A 22,471-nucleotide genomic window follows, 5' to 3' on the forward strand; every position below is an offset into this window, starting at 1 on the left:
TGCGCATTACAGGTAGGAGACAAACTAGTTTACACCAGGGCATCATCACAGTGGTGCTTAGTGAGTTGTCATCACCCTCTTGCCTGCCAAAAAACTTGCTAACACAGAGTACCGAGGCCCACCATACTGGTGTGACAACGTTGCAGGAGATATGGGGGCTCCAGGGGAGGACGGAATGGAAATGGAATGCACAAGTGGCAACACAGCATCCTATTGCCCAAAGCATGTGTTGATCATGGGCCATCCTCCCTACCCTCGCATGCCTGACCTTTGCTACCGCCACCTTCCTCCTCCTAGCTGGTGGGCCTCCACATCCTCCTCCTTAAGACGGTCTCCTCTCTGCTTTGCCAGGATGTTTAAGCACATCACACCGCCACAATGCGGGACGATATCAGGGGGCTGTATTGAAGACCCCGCCAGAGTGCTGCAGGCACGATGCACTGCTCCACTGTTGAACGGCTGGAGGAGAAGTTCACTATATCGCGCTTCCTCCTCTGTCTCACGCCTGCACACAGCAATCATCAGCCGAGTCCGAAACTGGTAGCCCGTGTCCCCCATGAGCCATCCCTGCACTCCGGGCTCCTCAAGGACCCCTGGGATGTCAGAACTCCTCAATATGAAGCTGTCATGCCCACTGCCGGGGTGTCTGCTGCTGACGTACATAATGTTGAGCTGATTGTCACACACCAATTGCACATTTATTGAATGGAAGCCCTTTCTATTCATGAATTTTCCTGGAGACCGAGATCTTGAGGGCGACGTGGGTGCAGTCTATAGCCTCTATATAGCCCCCTGCACATTTGGCATACCCGCGATGGCCGTGAATCCTATAGCCCGTGCTTCCTAGTCGGGGTCAAATTTGATATAGTAGCCAGCCTGGGCATACGGGGAATCGGTGATTTCCTTCACACGCTGGACAGATGATTGGGAAATGCCACAAAGGCCTCCTCTGGTGATCTGGAAGGACCAGGTGGCGTAAACATTTACGGAGCCAGTTACTTTCAAAGCCACCGGGAGTGGGTGATTATGCTAATGACGTTATGACCTATGAGATTATACTAATGAGATTATAATGAGCAGTTATGCTAATGAAATTTTGATGAATGCAATTATGCTAATGATGAATGAGGTTATGCTAATGAGATTGTGATGAATGCAATTACGTTAATGAAATTATAACGAATGCAATAATGCTAATGAGATTGTGATGTGTGAGTATGCTAATGAGATGAATGCAATTTTGCTAATAAGGTTGTGATGAACACAATTATTCAAATTAGATTATGGGAATGAGATTATGCAAATGAGATTGTGGTTAACAAGATTATGCTAATGAGGTTATGATTGATTATGCTAATGAAATGGTGAATGCAATTATGCTAATGTGATTATGATAAATGAGGTTGTGCTAATGAGATTATAAGGAATGCAGTTATGCAAATGAGATTATGCTAATGAGATTATGATGGTTGTAAAAACATATAAATTGGTTTCTCGCCCGTTCTGGATGGGCTCCCGATCGTGATGATTTTCTTTCAGTGGTAAAATGGGAAAGGGTGCAAAAATGGGCACCATTCCCGCTCACCACTTTACGCCCAATTTTAGGAAATTTTCCTGCCACAAAACGGGTGTAAGGAGGTTGTAAAATTCCACCCCATGCATTGAACCTGAATGTTGTGTGCACTATGATGTTAGCGCTGCTGCCTCACAGCGCCAGAGACCTGGGTTCAATTCCAGCCTTGGGTACAGAAAAGATTTACCAGGATGTTGCCCCTGGTATGGAGGGCATTAGCTATGAGGAGAGGTTGGAGAAACTTGGTTTGTTCTCACTGGAGTGATGGAGGTTCAGGGGTGATCTGATAGAAGTCTGCAAGATTATGAGAGGCATGGACAGAATGGAGAGTCAGAAGCATTTTCCCAGGGTGTAAGAGTCAATTACTAGGGGGCATAGGTTTAAGGTGCGAGGGACAGGTTTAAAGGCGTGTACGAGGCAGATTTTTTACACAGAGGGTGGGAGGTGCCTGGAACTCGTTGCCGGGGAAGGGAGTGGAAGCAGATACAGTAGTGACTTCTAAGGGCCGTCTTGACAAATACGTGAAGAGGATGGGAATAGAACGATAGGGTCCCCAGAAAATTGGGAGGTTTTAATTCAGTCGGGCAGCACGGTCGGTGCAGGCTTGGAGGGCCAAAGAACCTGTTTGTCTGCTGTAATTTTCTTTGTTCTCTGAATGTGTGGAATTCGGACATTCTCCCCATGTCTATGTGGGTTTCCTCCACATACTCTGGTTTCCTCCCACGGTCTAAAGATGTGCAGGCTAGGTGGATTGGTAGTTGCATGGGGTTATGAGAATTTGGTGCAGACATGGTAGGCTGAATGGCCTCCTTCTAACCCATAGGGATTTGATGGTTTTTTTTAAACAATAATGTGATAAATGACAGGATAAGTATGGAAGAGAATGAAATTTCTGTCTCACTAACGTGGAGCAAACAGAAAACAACAAAACATTTGATAGAAATCAGTTCTTCTGGATTCCCTTCTGTGATTGGTCCACTCACATTTCTGCCCTGTGTACATTTATTGAAAGACAAACAGCCAGGTTTTCATTGACTTGTTTTATTTTATGGACATGCAGAAAGTTAGGGATTGTGTACATTTCCTGTGATTCGCTGATTCCACATCCGTTTAATTCAGAGATCCAAGTGGCATCATGAATTCCTGATAACTTTCATCACTGCAGTCGATAATTCTGAGAAAAACAATGAATCACAATCAAAAGAACATAAGAAGTAGGAGCAGGAGTAGGCCATCTAGCCTCTCGAGCGTGCCCCGCCATTCAATAACATCATGGCTGATCTGTCATGGCTCAGTTCCACTTTCCTGCTTTCTCCCCATAACCCTTAATCCCCTTGTCTGTCAGAAACCTATTCAGCGAGGTAGCCTCCACCGCTTCAACAGGCAGAGAATTCCAGAGACTCACCACCCTTTGAGTGAAGAAGTTCCTCCTCAACTCCGTTCTAAACTGCACCCCCCTTATCTTGAGGCTGCAGCGTTACCTCCCGACTCCTAAACGCAATCCCTTGATTAATGAAGGCCAGTACACCATACGCCTTCTTGACCACATCCTCCACCTGCGAGGCCAATTTAAGAGTCCGATGGACCCAGACGCCAAGGTCCTTCTGATCCTCTACACTGCTAAGAGTCTTACCCTTGATATTATACTCCTACATCCCATTGGACCTGCCAATGCAAGGTGATCAGTCACAGATACTTAAGAGCTCATTACACAATCCCATCATTCCTCCTTATGGTGGCATTGACCCCTGTGATGGTTACTGGGAGCAACAACAGCAATATATATTTATATAGCACTGATAACATCAGACAACCTCATAAAATGTTTGTAAGGACATAAAGTGAATTTAACTCCAAGCCACAAAATGAGATCCCCCCCAGCACGGTGCACAGCTGTGAGAACTGCTGCCCACAACGCCAAGGACTCAGGTATGATTCCCGGCTTGGTCGACCGTGTGGAGTTTGCATATTCTACCCGTGTTGGTGCGCATTTCCTCTCACACTCTAAAGACATGCTGGTTAATTGGATTGGCTATGATAATTGTCCATTAGTATTCCAAGATGTTTAGGTTAAGGGGATTAGTGGACAAAATATGCAGAGTTACAGGGATAGGGTGGGAGGGTTCCTGGGTAAGCTGCTCTGTCGGATAGTCGATGCAGACTTGATGGGCCAAATAGCCTATGCTACTATGAGATATCAGGTCAGAAGGAGTAGGATTTATGGCATTTCTAAAAGGAAGTAAGGGAGGGCGAGAGGTTTTTTTATTTGTTTACAGGATGTGGGTGTCACTGCCTAGACCAGCATTTATTACCCATCCCTAATTATCCCTTGAAGGATGAAAGATGTTACAAACATAGGGAGGGCAAGGCCTTGGAGGGATTTAGAATCTTTTAATATCAAGTAGTTACTTCAGTGGGGTCTGTATATTACAGGAAGCACAGTGTGATAAAGGAATGGGACCTCCTGCGGGCACTGATCCCCCCCAAGGCTTCTCAACCTTTCTGAGGCGAGAATAGAGTCATAGAGGTTTACAGCATGGAACAGGCCCTTCGGCCCAACTTGCCCATTCCGCTTTAAGCTAACCCCTAAACTAATTCCAATTGCCCACATTTGGCCCATATCCCTCCATACCTATCGTACCCATGTAACTGACAAAATGCTTTATAAAAGTCAAAATTGTATCTGCCTCAACTACTATATCTGGCAGCTTGTTCCTGACACTCACCATCCTCTGTGTGAATAAATTGCCTCTCTGAACGCTTTTGTATCTCTCCCCTCTCACCTTAAACCTCTGCCCTCTAGTTTTAGACACCCCTATCTTTGGGAAAAAATGTTGACTATCTAGCTGATCTGTGCCCCTCATTATTTTATAGACCTCTGTAAGGCCACCCCTAAGTTTCCGATGCTCCAGACTCTATCCAGCCTCTCCTCAATCCATCAAGTCCCGGTGGCATCCGAGTAAATCTTTTCTGTACTCTTTCTAGTTTCATAATATCCTTTCTATAATACAATAGGGCACTAACATCCTGGGAGGGAAATTTGCATCAGCTCTTCGGAGGGGTTTAGACTAATTTGTCAGGGGGGTGGGAAAATGAGATGTAGTCCAAAAGCCATTGTTGAGGGTCGCAAGGTACTGAGGAAAGTATCAAGGTCGCAGGAGTGTACAGGCAGACACGATAGTGCTGCAACCATACTGGACGCTGGTGAGACCACATTTGGAATATTGTGTGCAGCTCCGGCCACCTCACTATAAGAAGGATGTGGAAACATTGGAGAGAGTGCAGAGGAGATTTACCAGGATGCTGCCTGGTTTGGAGGGTAGATTTTATGAGGAAAGGTTGAGGGAGCTGGGGCTTTTCTCTTTAGAGTGGAGGAAGATGAGAGGCACCTTAATAGAGGTTTATAAGAAGATGAGGGGGATAGATAGAGTGGACATGCAGATACTATTTCCTCGGGTGGATGTAGCTGTTACTAGGGGGCATAACTATAAGGTTCATGGTGGGAGATATAGGAGGGATGTCCGAGGGTAGATTCTTTACTCAGAGAGTGGTTGGGGTGTGGAATGCACTGCCTGCTGTGATAGTGGAGTCGGACACTTTAGGAACTTTCAAGTGGTTATTGGATAGGCACATGGAGCACACCAGAATGATAGGGAGTGGACAGCTTGATCATGGGTTTGGACATAGCTCGACACAACATCGAGGGCCGAAGGGCCTGTATTGTCCTGTACTGTTCTATGTTCTATAATAGGGTGACCAGAACTATACACAGTATTCCAAATGTGATAGGAATTTTTCTTTGTCATACTAATTTCCTGCAATTCGTCCATCTCATAAACCTTAGCATTTTTGGAAAGTTATTTGTGTCTTTCTCCATGAAGACAGAATGAAATCTCTGCCATGAATGAAATCTCTGTGAACTATGAGGAGAGGCTGAATAAACTAGGCTTGTACTCGTTAGAGTTTAGAAGAATGAGGGGAGATCTCATTGAGACATATAAGATGATGAATGGGATGGATAGGATAGAGGTGGAGAGGCTCTTTCCGCTCAGAAAGGACAGTAGGACTAGGGGGCACAGCCTCAAGATAAAGGGGGGGGCGGTTTAGAACGGAGTTGAGGAGGAACTTCTTCACTCAAAGGGTGGTGAATCTCTGGAATTCTCTGCCCGTTGAAGTGGTGGAGGCTGCCTCACTAAATATTTTTAAGACGCGGGTTGATGGGTTTTTGATAAGCGAGGGGATTAAGGGTTATGGGGAGAGGGCAGGAATGTGGAACTGAGACACAACAGATCAGCCATGATCTTATTGAATGGCGGGGCAGGCTCGAGGGGCTAGATGGCCTACTCCTGCTTCTATTTCTTATGTTCTTATGCCATTTCCTTGTTCTCTATTATAAATGTTCTTGTTTCAGGCTGTAAGGCACCTACAATTGTCTTTACTAATTTTGTTCTTTTTATACACTTACTGGAGCCTTTACAGACCACTTTTATGTTGCAAGCTTATTTTCACTCTACTTTCCCCCCTCTTAAACAATCTCTTTGTCCTCCTTTGCTGATTTCTGAGCTGCTGCCAATCTACAGGCTTGATACTTTTTGTAGCAGATTAGGGAGATAGCCCAAGGCAATTTATTTCAGATTCCCCTCAGTGCTCAGCTCCATTATTTCCCAAGACATTGAGACAAACAGTAACCCCACCACTGAACAAAACCAGGAATTCAAACTGAGCTCCCCTGATCATTTAGGTAATTTTGACAAGTTGAGTGATTGGGAAAACACCTGACAGATGGAGTATAACCTGGATAAATGTGAGGGTATTCACTTTCGATGGAACATCAGAATGGCAGCCTATTATTTAAATGGTAATAGATTGGGATACGTTGACATACAAAGGGACCAGGTGTCTGAGAACACAGTCACTGAAAGCCAGCAGACAGGTACAGCAAGCAGACAGGGAGACAAATGGTCTGATGGCCTGTATTGCAAGAGGACTTGAGTACAGGAGCAAGGATGTCTTAATGCAGCTTTGCAGGGCTTTGGCGAGACCATACCTGGAGTATTGTATGCAATTTTAGTCTCCTTATCTAAGCAAGGATATAACTGCCATAGAAGGAGAGCACTGAGGATTCGCCAGACTGATTCTTGGAATGGCAGGATTGCCAGAGGAGGAGAGATTGGATTGACTGGACTTGTACTCTCTGCAGTTTAAAAAAATGGAATGGGTTCTCACTGAAACATATGAGATTCTGATAGAACTGGACAGACTGGATGCAGGGATGATGTTTCCTCTGGCTGGGGGTTGTGAATCTAGAACAGGGGGTCACAGTCTCAGGACAGGGAGGAGGTCATTAAGGATCGAGATGAGGAGAAATTCCTTCACTCAGGGTGGTGAACCTGTGGAATTCTCTACCTCAGAAAGCTGTGGAGGCCAATCACTGGGTATATTTAAGAGGGAGAGAGATAGGTTTCCACATTCTAAATGCTTCAAAGGGTGTGGGGACAGCACGACACAAAGGATTGGCTACGATCATGTTGAATGGTGGAACAGGTTCACGGGGCCGAATGGCCTCTTCCTGCTCCTATTTTCAATGTTTCTATGAGTTGTTACCCGATGGCTCAAAGGACATTAAACCAGCTCCTCACCAATCAATCCATCTGCTGTTTGAGGGAGTGGTCACTGAGAGGCTCCAAACCCTGCAACCAGATCCATGGCCTCAGGCTAGTGTTACTGGGGCGGGCAGGTAAGGAGACAAAATGGCAATGGGATGGGAATGTGGACTGGAATAAACACCAGGATCCAAGAGGGAAAAGGGGGATGCAGAGTGTCCAGTGGTTCAAAGGCAAAGCAATTTTACTTACCAACAGGAGACCCTCACAAGCAGTCAACCCCTCCCTCCTGGGTCCCGAAAATCTCTACTTCACAGAGAGTCAGATATTCCCTTCTTCCTGGGATGAGGATATTTACGTAACGCCCCTGCATGCCGCCACACTCGAAGGTTTCAGAGTGTCCAGCTGATTTGATGGTGGCACACCTGAAAAACAGAATATATGCACCATGTGGACAGCTCCATGAATGTTCAGCACAGCCATTAGTAACATCTCCAAATAATAACAACCATCAAAAGTATCAAATGTCCCCAAACGCTTCACAGGAGTGAATTTCGCACCAATAGATTGAGTAGAGTTCTAGAGAGAGGTAGGTTTATATTTCTACAGGAGCTTTCACTGCCTCAGGATAGAATGACGTGTTCCACAGTTTATTCAGTACTTTTTAATCTGTCGTCACTGCTGTGACATAGTAGCCAAATGTAGTACAGGAAGATCCCACCAACAGCAATGGGATAATTGAGCAGTTACATTTTGTAATGATGTTTGTTGTGTGAAATACTGCAATAGTTAATTGCAGTTTGTACAACTTACGTTCCCAACACAGCCATCCATTAGTCCCAGCCCAACGCCAACACAATTACTGGGGACCCTGGCCCCTGCCCTCACCCCTCAGTATAAACACCGACCTTGCCCTCTTCTCCACCTTACTTAGGGTTGTTGTTGCCATTATTGTCCAGCGAGTCTCCAATCCTAATTTCTGCTCCATTAAGACGTTGAGAGCAACAATCCCTTCTGTTGGTGATTCTGATGGAGTGTATGCCACGTGACCTGCGTAAATCTGCTCTCCACCAAGGATTCATATCTGACTGCGTTGACGTGCAGGATGCTTTCATGTAATTGGAATTCAGGTTTCCATCGACAGCATTCATCGCAAGGCCACGATAGTCATAGAGACTGGACTGTGTAGCTCGACATGAGCCGGATAGATTCACTGAAAGAAGAAAACACTGACTGAATTCTCTCACACCGTGATTCCCACATTGACGGATTTCACTGCAGGAAATGTGGAGCAAACTGTCCATCCGAGAGCTACTAGAGAATCCATGGGAGCAGCAGAAAGCTTTGAGCTGAGAATTTGGACAATATTGGGCTGGATTTTTCTGGAGAATGAATTGAGTGTTAATGACACCGGATCAGGAATATTTGAGTGGCTGGAATTGAGCAACACAGCTATCTTGGAGGGCTATGGAGATTATGGAGATAGGGGTGGGAGGAAACCATGAAAAGAGTTGAAAACTGATGAGGAATTTCAAATTGAGACACTGCTGAACTGGGAGACAGTATAAGCGAGCGAGTGCATGGGGTGATGGGTGAACAGGACTCGCTGTGATTTGAATCATGGGCAGCAGAGTTTTGGATGATTTCAAACAGAGGGCCCTAAACCTCTCTGCATCATTACCTCTCTCTCCATTGAGAAGGTACTCGGGTGGGGGGGTGGGGGTGTGGCACAGTAGCTTAGTGGTTAGCGCTGCTGCTTCACAGCACTACAGTCTGAGGTTCAATCCCTGGCTTGGGTCACTGTCTGTGTGGAGTTTGCATGTTCTCACCGTGTCTGTATGAGTTTCCTCCGGGTACTCCGGTTTCCTCTCACATTCTGAAAGACGTGCTGGTTAGGGTGCATTACCCTGGACAAGCGCTCAACTGTGGCGACTAGGGGAATTTCACAGTAACTTCATTGCAGTGTTAATATAAGCCTTTACAGCACAGTGCTATATCCAGCCCTGCCTCTTGAATACATTCAATGTTTTGGCATCAACTACTTCCTGTGGTAATGAATTCCACAGGGTCACCGCTCTCTGGGTGAAGAAATCTCTGTCCTAAGTGGTCTAACCTGAATCCTCAGACCTTGGTTCTGGTCTCCCTCACCATCGGGAATATCCTCCCTGCATCTACCCTGTCTAGTCCTGTCATAATTTTATAAGTCTCTATGAGATTCCCCCCCTCATTTGTCTGAACTCCAGTGAAAACAATCCTAACCTCGTCAATCTCTCCTCAAACATCAGTCCCACCATCCCCGGAATCAGCCTGGTAAACCTTCACTGCACTCCCTCGAGAGCAAGAACATCCTTCCTCAGAAAAGGAGACCAGAACTGCACACAATACTCTAGGTGTGGCCTCACCAAGGCCCTGTGTAATTGTAACAGCACATCCCTGTTCCTGTACTCAAAACCTCTCACAATGAAGGAAGTGGTGTACCTCAAGGATCTGTTTTGGGACCACTGCTGTTTGTCATTTTTATAAATGACCTGGATGAGGGTGTAGAAGGATGGATTAGTAAATTTGCTGACGACACCAAAGTCGGAGGAGTTGTAGACAGTGAGGATGGATGTTACAGTTTGCAGAGGGACATAGATAAGCTGCAGAGCTGGGCCGAGAGGTGGCAGATGGAGTTTAATACGGAAAAGTGTGAGGTGATTCACTTTGGTAAGAATAACAGGAGTACAGAGTATAGGGCTAATGGAGTGACTCTTAGTAGTGTTGACGAGCAGAGAGATCTTGGGGTACATGTGCATAGCTCCCTGAAAGTTGGCACCCAGGTTGATAAGGTGGTTAAGAAGGCATACGGTGTGTTAGCTTTTATTGGTAGAGGGATTGAATTTCGGAGCCGTGAGGTCATGTTACAACTGTACAAAACTCTGGTGCGGCCGCACTTGGAGTATTGCGTACAGTTCTGGTCGCTGCATTATAAGAAAGATGTGGAAGCATTGGAAAGGGTGCAGAGGAGGTTTACCAGGATGTTGCCTGGTATGGTGGGAAGGTCTTATGAGGAAAGGCTGAGGAACTTGAGGTTATTTTCATTGGAGAGAAGAAGGTTACGAGGTGACCTAATTGAGGCATATAAGATGATCAGAGGATTGGATAGGGTGGACAGTGAGAGCCTTTTTCCTCGAATGGTGATGGCTAACACGAGGGGACATAGCTTTAAATTAAGGGGTGGTAATTATAGGACGGATGTCAGAGGTTGGTTCTTTACTCAGAGGGTAGTAAAGGCGTGGAATGCCCTGCCTGCAGCAGTTGTGAACTCGCCAACTTTAAGGGCATTCAAATGGTCAGTGGATGGGCATATGGATAACATTGGAATAGTTTAGGTTAGAGGGTCATTAGATTGGTTCCACTGGTCGGCGCAACATCGAGGGCCGAAGGGCCTGTACTGCGCTGTAATGTTCTATGTTCTATGTTCTAACATGCGTTTGATAAGGTCCCCCATGCAAGACTTCTTGAGAAGGTGAGAGGGCATGGGATCCAAGGGGCTTTGGCCTTGTAGATCCAGAACTGGCTTGCCTGCAGAAGGCAGAGAGTGGTTGTGGATGGGTCTTTTTCTGCATGGAGGTCAGTCACCAGTGGAGTGCCCCAGGGATCTGTTCTGGGACCCTTGCTGTTTGTCATTTTCATAAATGACCTAGATGAGGAAGTGGAGGGATGGGTTAGTAAGTTCGCTGATGACACGAAGGTCGGTGGTGTTGTGGATGGTCTGGAAGGATGTCAGAAGTTGCAGCAGGACATAAATAGGATGCAGGACTGGGCGGAGAAGTGGCAGATGGACTTCAATGTGGATAAATGTGTAGTCGTCCATTTTGGCAGGACCAATGGGATGAACGAGTACACTATCAAGGGCAGGAGTCTTAGTAGTGTTGAAGAGCAGAAGGATCTTGGGGTCCGGGTCCACAGGACTCTTAAATCGGCCTCGCAGGTGGAGGATGTGGTCAAGAAGGCGTATGGTGTACTGGCCTTCATTAATCGAGGGATTGAGTTTAGGAGTCGGGAGGTAATGCTGCAACTTTATAAGACCCTTGTCAGGCCTCACTTGGAGTACTGTGCGCAGTTCTGGTCGCCTCACTATAGGGAGGATGTAGAAGCTATTGAAAGGGTACAGAGGAGATTTACAAGGATGTTGCCTGGACTGGGAGGCATGCCTTATGAAGTTAGGTTGAGGGAGCTGGGACTCTTCTCCCTGGAGAGACGAAGGTTGAGAGGCGACCTGATAGAAGTTTATAAAATGTTGAGAGGAATAGATAGGGTGGATTCTCGGAGGCTATTTCCCCGGGTTGAAATGGTCGCTACGAGAGGACACAGTTTTAAGGTGTGGGGAGGCAAGTACAGAAGTGATGTTAGGGGTAAGTTTTTCACTCAGAGGGTGGTGAGTGAATGGAATCGGCTGCCATCGGTGGTGGTGGAGCCGAACTCGCTGGGGTCTTTTAAAAGACTTCTGGATGAGTATATGGGATTTAATGGGATTGGGGGTTATAGATAGGTCTATGGATTGGTCGGTGTTGATGTGATCGACGCAACTCGTGGGCCAAAGGGCCTGTTTGTGCTGTAGTGTTCTATGTTCTATGTTCTATGCCATTTACCTTCTTTACCGCCTGCTGTACCTGCATGCTTACCTTCAGTGACTGGTGCACAAGGACACCCAGATCCCTCTGCACACTCCCCTCTCCCAATTTACAGCCATTCAGGTAGTAATCTGCCTTCTTGTTTTTGCTTCCAAAGTGAAAAACTTCACATTTATCCAAATTATACTGCAAGTTCATTATTATTACTATTATCACGTAATATACTATTAGGTTCATTTCTCTTCTAGAGAGCTGGTGCGTACATTATGGGCTGAATGGCCTCCCTCTGTGCTGTAACAATTCTGTGATTCCACAGTCGCTCCACACCCTGAGCAGAATGCAGTAGGAGCAGAACCCATGAAATGCAGTGAGACTTTCTAATGGCCAGCAAATCCTGCTGGCTGCTGGCGGGAGGGGCCATAAAATTCCACCCCGACCTCTGTAATCCTCCTCCACCCCACAACAATCCAAAATCTCTGCACTCCTTCACGTAGATGTGAAGTAAGCAGAGGCCAAGGATAAATTGCTGCAGATACCAGAACTATCAGTGTGGGAGCAGGAAGAGAAGCCATTCCAGCTGTGATCAGATAGATAGGAATGGCACAGGGTGACAGCAGTCCCACCCAGCTGGGTGACAGTGTTGAAGGGGGATAGTGTGGTCACCGTGTCAAAAGCTGCAGACTGGTCGAGAAGGATAGGGAGGAATACTTTACTTTTCTCAAAATCACACAGGATGTAATGGTGACTTTGATAAAAGCCATTTTCCTTGGAACAAAGATTGAGAGGTGATTTGATAAAGATGTTATGAATTATCAGGGGAAGGGACGGAGTGAACAGGATAAAACTGTTTCCCTCAGTGGAGAATTCTAGAACCAGGGGACAGAAATCCATGATAAGCGGCAGGAGGTGTGGAGGGAACTTGAGGAAGAACTTTTTTACGCAGAGGGTGTTGGGTATCTGGAATTTGCTGCCTGAGTTTGTGGTGGAGACAGAGACCCTAAACTCTTTTATAAAGAACCTGGATCTGCACCTTGAGTGCTGTTAGCTACAGGGCAATGGGCCGGGTGCAGGAAGGTGTGATTGGAAAGGACACTGGAGGACACGTCTATCCTCAGTCTGACATGTATAATAAGATGGGCCGAATGGCCTCCTTCTGTGCTGTAACTTTTCAATGGCTAATTTAGGAATGTGCATTGGACAGAAGCCAATGGAGGGATTCAATGTGAAATTCCCAGGATTGTTGTCATGGATTTGGGACGCAGCAACACATTCAAGGACATGGGCGAGGAAAGGGAGGGTGAAAGGGTGCTGTGTGTAAATGTGGGGCAAGAATTAGTTTCTGAGGAGAGGGGTGATGAGGTTTGGATAAGCCAATGGATCATTCCCTGAGCAGAGAGAAATTTAATAAAATTAAAGTTTAAATCTCCCTTTTAATGGAAATACTGTTAGTTATTTGTGCAAAGGACAAAGAAGAGTACAGCACAGGAATAGCCCTCCACGCCTGCGCCGATCATGATGCCTGCCTAAACTAAAACCATATGCACTTACAGAGGCTGTATCCTTCCATTCCCATCCTATTCTTCTATTCATCTAGTTGCCCCTTAAATGTCGCTATCGTATCTGCTCCCACCACTTCCCTGGGCAGCATGTTCCAGACATTCACCACCCTCTATGTAAAAAAAGCTTGCCTCGCACATCTCCTCTAAACTTTTCCCCATGCACCTTAAACATCTGTCCCCTAGGAAGTTTTTCTTTTCTATCCGAGGAAAGAGCATCTGACAATCCATTCTGTCCATGCCTCTCATAATCTTGTAAACTTCTGTCAGGTCACCCCTCAACCTCCATCGTTTCAGTGAGAAAAACCCAGTTTATCCAACCTCTCCTCATAGCTAATGCCCTCCATACCAGGTGACATCCTGGTAAACCTCTTCTGTACCCTCGCCAAAGCATCCACATCCTTCTGGTAGTATGACAACCAGAATTTAGAATATATTCGAAATGTGGCCTAACTAAGATTCTGTACAGCTGCAGCATGACCTGCCAATTTTTATATTCAATGCCCTGACCGATGAAGGTAAGCATGCCGTATGTCTTCTTGACTACCTTCTACGGGGTCTTGGCGTTTATTGGTAGGGGGATTGAATTTAGGAGTCGCAGCGTCATGTTGCAACTGTACACAACTCTGGTGCGGCCGCACTTGGAGTACTGTGTGCAGTTCTGGTCCCCACATTACAGGAAGGATGTGGAGGCTTTGGAGAGGGTGCAGAGGAGGTTTACCAGGATGTTGCCTGGTATGCAGGGGAGGTCCTACGAGGAGAGACTGAGGGATTTGGGGTTGTTTTCACTGGAAAGAAGGCGGCTAAGAGGGGATCTTATTGAAACATATAAGATGATTAGAGGTTTAGATAGGGTGGATGGTGATAGCCTTTTTCCTCGGATGGAGAAAGCTAGCACGAGGGGGCATGGCTTTAAATTAAGGGGGGGTAGTTATAGGACGGATGTCAGGGGCAGGTTCTTTACCCAGAGGGTGGTGAGGGACTGGAATGCCCTGCCTGCTGCAGTTGTAAATGCGCCTAGTTTGGGGGCGTTTAAGAGATCCGTGGATAGGTTTATGGACGAAAAGGGATTGGTTTAGATTAGTGGGTCAATGTTTTTTTTTAAAAATAAGACTGGTCGGCGCAACATTGTGGGCCGAAGGGCCTGTTCCGCGCTGTAATGTTCTATGTTCTATGTTCTCCACCGGCATTGCCACTTTCAGTGATCGGTGGACATTTATGCCCAGATCCCTCTGTCTGTCAATACTCCTAAGGGTTACTGTATAATTCCTACATACATTGGAGCTTCCAAAATGCATTACATCACACTTGTCTGGATTAAACTCCATCTGCCATTTCTCTGCCCAAGTCTCCAACCGATCTATATCTTGCTGTATCCTCTGACAATCCTCTTCACTGTCCGCAACTCCACCAATTTTTGTGTTGTCTGCGAACTTACCAATCAGACCTGCTACATTTTCCTCCAAATCATTTATATTTACTACAAACAACAAAGGTTCCAGCACTGATCCCTGTGGAACACCACTAGTCACAGCCTTCCATTCAGGAAAGCACCCCCTCTGCTGCTACCCTCTATCTTCTATGGCCAAGCCAGTTCTGTATCCACCTTGCCAGCTTCCCTCTGATCTGGTGTGACTTCACCTTTTGTACCAGTCTACCATGAGGGACCTTGTCAAAGGCTTTACTGAAGTCCATGTCAACAACATCCACTGCCTTTCCCTCATCTATCATTTTCGTCACTTCCTGGAAAACCCAATCAAGTTAGAGGCATGACTCCTCTTTACAAAACCATGCTGTCTATCACTAATAATTCCATTTGTTTTCAAATGTGAGTAAATCCTGTCCCTCAGAATCTTTTCCAGTAATTTTCCTATGACTGACGCAAGGCTCACCGGCCTAGAATTTCCTGGATTATCCCTGCTGCCCTTATTAAACAAAGGAACAACATTGGCTATTCTCCAATCTTCTGGACCTCCCCTGTAGCCAGTGAAGATACAAAGATTTCTCTCAAGGCTCCAGCAATTTCCTCCCGTGTCTCTCAGTATTCTGGGGTAAGTCCCATCAGGCCCTGGGGAATTACCTACTTTAATGTTTTTTAAGCTGCCCCACACCCCTCCTTTTTGATATCAACATGATCCAGAATATCTGCACACTCTACCCTAGGTTCCTCATCCATCAAGTCCCTCTTTTTGCTGAATAATGAGGCAAAAAATCCATTTAGTATTTTGCCCATTTTCTCGGTTTCCATGCATAGATTCCCTCCTCTATCTTTGAGTGGGCCAACCCTTTCCCTCTTGCTCTTTATATATGTATAAAATAGAACATAGAACATTACAGCGCAGAACAGGCCCTTCGGCCCACAATGTTGCGCCGACCAATTAAAAAGCAATGACCCTCTAACCTAAACCAATCCCTTTCCATCCATAAACCTATCCACGGATCTCTTATACGCCCCCAAACTAGGCGCATTTACAACTGCAGCAGGCAGGGCGTTCCAATCCTTCACCACCCTCTGGGTAAAGAACCTACCTCTGACATCCATCCTATAACTACCACCCCTTAATTTAAAGCTATGCCCCCTCGTGCTAGCTTTCTCCATCCGAGGAAAAAGGCTATCACTGTCCACCCTATCTAAACCTCTAATCATCTTATATGTTTCAATAAGGTCCCCTCTTAGCCGCCTTCTTTCGAACGAAAACAACCTCAAATCCCTCAGTCTCTCCTCATAGGACCTCTCCTCCATACCAGGCAACATCCTGGTAAACCTCCTCTGCACCCTCTCCAATGCCTCCACATCCTTCCTATAATGTGGGGACCAGAACTGCACACAATACTCCAAGTGCGGCCGCACCAGAGTTTTGTACAGTTGCAACTGTACAAAATGTCTTAGGATTTTCCTTAATCATGTTTGCCAATGACTTTTCATGGCCTAACTCCTTCCTTAAGTTCTTCTCTACGTTCTTTGTATTCTTCAAGCGCTTCATCTATCCTTAGCCTTTTGGATTTTACGAATTGCACTCCCTGCCCTCTGACTCCAACTGAGGTTCCTCCCCAATGCAGGAGTGTGCTCTCGCTCCTGGTTGGCTTGTCTTCCTCCAGTTCAGCACCTCCACTTGAGGACTACACTTATCTTTATCCATCAGTACCTTAAATCTTACTGAATTGTGGTCACTGTTTCCGAACTGCTTCCCTACTGAAACATCGACCACCTGGCCGGGCTCATTCCCCAATACCAGGTCCAGTATGGCCCCTTCCGTAGTTGGACTATCTGCATTGTATTTCAAGAAGTCCTCCCTAATTCTCTTTCCTAGTTCTGCCCCATCCATGCCCCAGCACTAAGTGAGTTCCCGTAAATATAGGGAAAGCTAAAATCTCCCACCACAACAAATCCTGTTGTTTTTGTATCTTTCCAAAATCTGCCTACATATCTGTTCCTCTATCTCCGGCTGGCAGTTGGGAGGCCTATAGTAAACCCCCAACATTGTGACTGCACCCTTCCTATTCCTGAGCTCTATCCATATTGCCTCGCTGTATGAACCCTCTGAGGTGTCCTCCCGGAGTAATGCTGTGATATTCTCCTTAACCAGTAGTGTAACTCCCTCACCCCTTTTACATCCCCCTCTATCCCACCTGAAACATCTGTATCCTGGAATGCTTAGCCGTCAATCTGTCCTTCCCTTAACCAAGTCTTTGTAATAACAACAACATTATAGTTCCAAGCACTAATCCAAGCTCTACGGCCATCTGCCTTACCTGGTATAGTTCTTGCATTGAAACAAATGTTCTTCAGACCACCAGTCCCACTGTGTTCAGGAACTACTCCCTGCCTGCACTTCCTTTTAATCTTACTGGCCTTAGTCTGTAGCTTTCAGAAGAAAGAACAAGAAAATTCCAGCACAGGAACAGGCCCTTTGGCCCTCCAAGCCTGCACCAACCATCTGCCTGACTGAACTGAAACCCCCTACCCTTCTGGGGACCATATCCCTCGACTCCCATCCTATTCATATGTTTGTCCAGATGACCCTTAAAACACAATATCAAATCTTTTCCACTACCTCCCCTGGCAGCGACTACCCTTTGTGTCAAAAATCTGCCTCATACATTATTTCTCCTGCTGACCTACTGCTCTGGTTCCCACCCCATTGCCATTCTAGTTTAAACCCTCCCGAGTCGAGGGATATGGTCCCTAGAAGGGTAGGGCATTTTAGTTAAGTCGGGCAGATGATCGGTGCAGGCTTGGAGGGCTGAAGGGCCTGTTCCTAGCTGCAAGATTATAAGTAACCTACAAAGCCTCACCAAGCAGGATACTCCCAGGCAAACCTCCAGAACTCAGAGAAATTCTGGACCAGGAATTGGATTTCTAAGAGCAACAGAGCACAGCACAGAAACAGACCCTTAAAGCCCATGCCAATCATGATGTCCTAACTAAACTTAAAAAAACCTTCTGCCCTTACTCAGTCCGTATCCCTCTATTCCCTCCCTATTCGTGTATCCATCCAGATGCCTCTTAAATGTTGCTAATGTGCCTGCTTCCACCACCTCCTCTGGCAGCGCGTTCCAGGCACCCACCACTCTCTGCGTGAAAAACCTCCCCCACAATTCTCACCTTGAACCTGCGTCCCTGTGTAATTGACACTTGCACCCTGGGAAAAAGCCTCTGACTATCCACCCTGTCTCTGCCTCTCATCATTTTGAAGACCTCTTTTACGTCTCCCCTCAGCCTCCGTCTTTCCAGTGAAAACAATCCCAGTTTATTCAACCTCTCCTCACAGCCAACACCCTCGAGACTGGGCAACATCCTGGTGAACCTTCTTTGCACTCTCTCCAAAGCTTCCACATCCTTCTGGTAACGTGGTGACCAGAACTGCGCACAATACTTCAAATGTGACCTTACCAAGGTTTTATATAGCTGCAACATGATTTCCCAACTCCTGTGCTCAGTGCCCTGGCTGATGAAGACAAGCATACCATAAGGGTGTTGTTTCTTTTAGGGAACTGTGGACTTGCATGCCCAGATCCCTCTGTATGTTACTGTTCCTAAGGGTTCTGCCATTTAGAGTATAATTCACATTCTAAATTTGAACCTCCAAAATGCATCATCTTGCATTTGTCTGGATTAAATTCCATCTGCCATTTCTGTGCCCAAGTCTCCGATCTGTCGATATCCTGTTGTATCCTCTGACAATCCCTGGCACTATCAACAATCCACTAATCTTCATGTCATCCACAAATTTACGAATCAGACCACCCACATTTTCCTCCAGATCATTCGATACAGAGTCTGATGAGCTGGTGCAACAATAATCTCTCCCTCAATGTCAACAGAAGGAAGGAGATTGTCATTAACTTCAGGAAACATAAAGGAGAACATGCTCCTGTCTACATCAGTGGGGACGAAGTAGAAATGGTGTTTTTAGGCGTCCAGATCACCAACAACCTACTATAGTTAAGAAAGTCCACCAACGCCTCTACTTTCTCAGGAGACTAAGGAAATTTAACATGTCAGCTACGACTCTCACCAACGTTTACAGATGCACCATAGAAAGCATTATTTCTGGTTGTATCACAGCTTGGTCTGGTTCCTGCTCTACCCAAGACCGCAAGAAACTACAAAGGATCGTGAATGTAGCCCAATCCGTCACACAAACCAGCCTCCCGTCCGTTGACTTTGTCTACGCTTCCCACTGTGTTGAAAAAGCAGCCAGCATAATTAAGGACCCCACACACCTCGGACATTCTCTCTTCCACCTCCTTCTGTCAGGAAAAAGATACAAACGTCTTGAGATCACGTGCCAATCGACTCAAGAACAGCTTCTTCCCTGCTGCTGTCAGACTTTTGAATGGACCTGCCTCACATCAAATTGATCTTTCTCGACACCCTAGCTATGACTGTAACACTACATTCTACACTCGCTCCTTTCCTTCTCTATGAATGGTATGCTTTGTATAGTGTGCAAGAAACAATTTTCACTGTACGTTAATACATGTGACAATAATAAATCAAATCAAATCATACAGTAGAGGTCCCAGCACTGATCCCTGCAGAACACCACTATCCACAGATCTCCATTCTGAAAAACACCCTTCCACCGCTACTCTGTCTTCAGTAACCAAACCAGTTCTGTATCCAGTTAGCCAGTCCACTCCGAATCCCATGTGATTTTGGTTTTTGTACCAGTCTGCCATGTGGGACCTTGTCAAACGCCTTACTAAAGTCCATCTAAAATACATGCACCACCCTTCCTTCACCAATTATTCTTGTGACATTTTCAAAAAATTTTGACAGCAATTCTGGCATTCTTACCTTGTGCATGTCCAAATTTGACGATCAGAGCAATGCAAAGAACTGTAGACAACATGATAATCTTCATCCTCAGGAACAAAACACAAGACCTTTCAAATTAGGTTGCAATGTAAATTTCCTCACTACACAAATGATATTCCCCACGCCGTGGTCGATGTGGCCTGCCACATCCTGGCAGGATTTTCTGATCCCACCGCTGTCGATTGAGTTTCCTGCTCTATGCACCCCCGTCTGCCAGGAGACTCTCAGCAGAGGTTCCTGCTGGCAAGAACTGGTGGAGAATTCCAGCTATATTGTTAGAGCAATATGAGCCAACCTGAACCTCAGGAAAGACTATCAACCCTTCAGCTTACAGCTTTCCTCATCAGCTGATCCTTTTTCAATATTTTATTTTGAGTCTGTCTATGTTCTGTGTTCTTTTACAATTCTCTTTGTCCAAATTCCTTCTTTTGTGCATCTTTAATATTTCTCTAGTCTCATTCAATCACAGTGTGGATTAATCCCTGCAATATCACTGCAAAGTTGTGTCCAAACCACCCAAAACTTTCTTCTCCCACCCAATTAGTAACTCTTTTTCTATGCTGACTTAAAGGCCTCTGTGCTTAGGAGAGGCCATTTGGCCCGTCAAGCCTGTTCTAACTTTCAATCAAATCATGGTTGATATCCATCAACCAACCTTTCCTCTATGTCTCTTAATGCTCTTGTACAAGAAAAGAAATGACCCATCTCTGTTTTGAAAGCTCCAATTGATCCCCGACATCCACAGCTTTTTTGGGGGGACAGATTGCCAGATTTCCATTCCCCTGTATGTTAAGCAGTGTTACCTGACATCAGCCTGAATGTCCTGGCTTCGGGTTTTAATGTGAAAGGACATCATTACGTCCATTCAGGTAAATCCTAAACTCATCCCTACAACTAAATTCGGGGGATATTCATAAGGTACACAATCTATTCACATTTTTTGTAAGAACATAAGAAATAGGAGCAGGAGTAGGCCATCTAGCCCCTGGAGCCTGCCCCGCTATTCAATAAGATCATGGCTGATCTGAAGTGGCTCAGTTCCACTTTCCTGCTTTCTCCCCATAACCCTTAATCCCCTTGCCTACCAAAAACCTATCAACCCGCGTCTTAAATATATTTAGCGAGGTAGCCTCCACCACTTCAACGGGCAGAGAATTCCAGGGATTCACCGCCTTTTGAGTGAAGAAGTTCCTCCTCAACTCTGTTCTAAACTGCCCCCCCCTTATCTTGAGGCTGTGCCCTCTAGTCCTACTGTCCTTTCTGAGCAGGAAGAACCTCTCCACCTCTACCCTATCCATCCCTTTCATCATCTTGTACGTCTCAATGAGATCTCCCCTCATCCTTCTAAACTCTAACGAGTACAAACCTAGTTTATTCAGCCTCTCCTCATAGCTCAACCCCCTCAACTCCGGTATCAGCCTAGTAAACCTCCTCTGCACTCCCTCCAAGGCCAAAATATCGTTGCGTAAGTACGGCGCCCAAAACTGCACACAGTACTCCACCTGCGGCCTCACCAATGCCCTGTACAGTTGCACAGGGTTTTCCTTACCTCAACCTGTGTCTTTTCCAATCTGAGGGATCCCTGCCACTCTCCCGGTTAAATAGAGAGCACAGGGAAATGAGACTGCCATACGATTGGTGGAAAATTACTCAGCATTCGAAAACAGTTCAGTAGGTTTGTCCCAGTTTTATTTGTGAAAAAACATGGGTGGATATTGTGTGCACTCACTTGTTGAAATATTGTAAACGCAGTAAAAAGTCTGACAACACCAGGTTTTAGTCCAACCGATTTATTTGATAGTAAATTCACTAGCTTTCGAGGGGTTTCCCTCTTCTTCAGGTGAATGGAGAGTTCTGGCCTCAGACAGAGCGTATAAAGCACAGACAGTTTACAGATTACCGATTAGAATGCGAATCTTTACACCTAACCTGCTGTTCAAGTCCTAAAGTGGCTGACAATGTGAGTGGAAGGAGCACTGATCACAGGTTAAAGAGATGTGTATTGTCTCCAGACAGTACAGTAAGTGAGGTTTTGCAAACCCAGGCAAGTCACGGGGGTTACAGATAGTGCAACATGAACCCAAGATCCCTGTTGAGACCGTCCTCATGTGTGCGGAATTTGGCTATCAGTCTCTGCTCAGCAACTCTGCGCTGTCGTGTGTCGTGAAGGCCGCCTTGGAGAATGCTTACCCGAAGGTCAGAGGCTGAATGCCCGTGACCACTGAAGTGTTCGCCAACAGGAAGGGAACAGTCTTGCCTGGTGATTGTCGAGCGATGTTCATTCATCCGTTGTCGTAGCGTCTGCATGGTCTCCCCAATGTACCATGCTTCGGGACATCCTTTCTTGCAACGTATCAGGCTAGACAATGTTAGCCGAGTTGCAAGAGTATTTACCGTGTACCTGGTGGATGGTATTCTCACGTGTGATGATGGATCGTGACAGACGCCTCCAGACGCTGAAAGATGCCCTCATAAGAACAGGATATGGCGCTCGACTCATAGATCGACAGTTCCGATGCGCCACAGTGAAAAACCGCACCGATCTCCTCAGAAGACAAACACGGGACAGAGTCCCCTTCGTCGTCCAGTACTTCCCCGGAGCGGAGAAGCTATGACATCTTCTCCGGAGTCTTCAACATATCATTGAAGAAGACGAACATCTCGTCAGAACCATCCCCACACCCCCACTTCTTGCCTTCAGACAACCACACAACCTCAAACAGACCATTGTTCGCAGCAAACTACCCAGTCTTCAGGAGAACAGTGACCACAATTCCACACAACCCTGCCACAGCAAC

At 46.1% G+C, this 22,471-nt stretch overlaps 1 protein-coding gene across 1 annotated transcript; it reads right to left on the reverse strand.

The window, feature by feature from the left end:
- Positions 1-2,617: 2,617 nt before the first annotated feature.
- LOC145360035 (fucolectin-like) lies at positions 2,618-20,526 on the reverse strand. Its single transcript, XM_080214936.1, has 6 exons — positions 20,477-20,526; positions 19,653-19,720; positions 17,645-17,708; positions 8,107-8,451; positions 7,429-7,601; positions 2,618-2,747 (listed from the first exon to the last, which is right to left on the reverse strand). The coding sequence occupies exons 1-5, from the start codon at positions 20,524-20,526 to the stop codon at positions 7,442-7,444; spliced, it is 687 nt and encodes a 228-aa protein (XP_080071062.1). The 3' UTR covers positions 2,618-2,747; positions 7,429-7,441.
- Between the last annotated feature and the right edge of the window lie 1,945 nt (positions 20,527-22,471).

This window comes from Carcharhinus amblyrhynchos, chromosome 2 (genome assembly GCF_965287045.1).
Source record: "Carcharhinus amblyrhynchos chromosome 2, sCarAmb.v2.hapA, whole genome shotgun sequence".
In the NCBI taxonomy this organism is placed as follows: domain Eukaryota; kingdom Metazoa; phylum Chordata; class Chondrichthyes; order Carcharhiniformes; family Carcharhinidae; genus Carcharhinus; species Carcharhinus amblyrhynchos.

Excerpts from the sequence above, each read along its gene's own strand:
- LOC145360035 (XM_080214936.1), bottom strand. The coding sequence starts at position 20,526 with ATGTCCTTTCACATTAAAACCCGAAGCCAGGACATTCAGGCTGATGTC. Across the intron at positions 19,721-20,476 it reads GACATTCAGGCTGATGTCAG|GATGAAGATTATCATGTTGT; the intron begins GTAACACTGCTT and ends TTTGTTCCTGAG. Across the intron at positions 17,709-19,652 it reads CAAATTTGGACATGCACAAG|AAATCCAATTCCTGGTCCAG; the intron begins GTAAGAATGCCA and ends TGTTGCTCTTAG.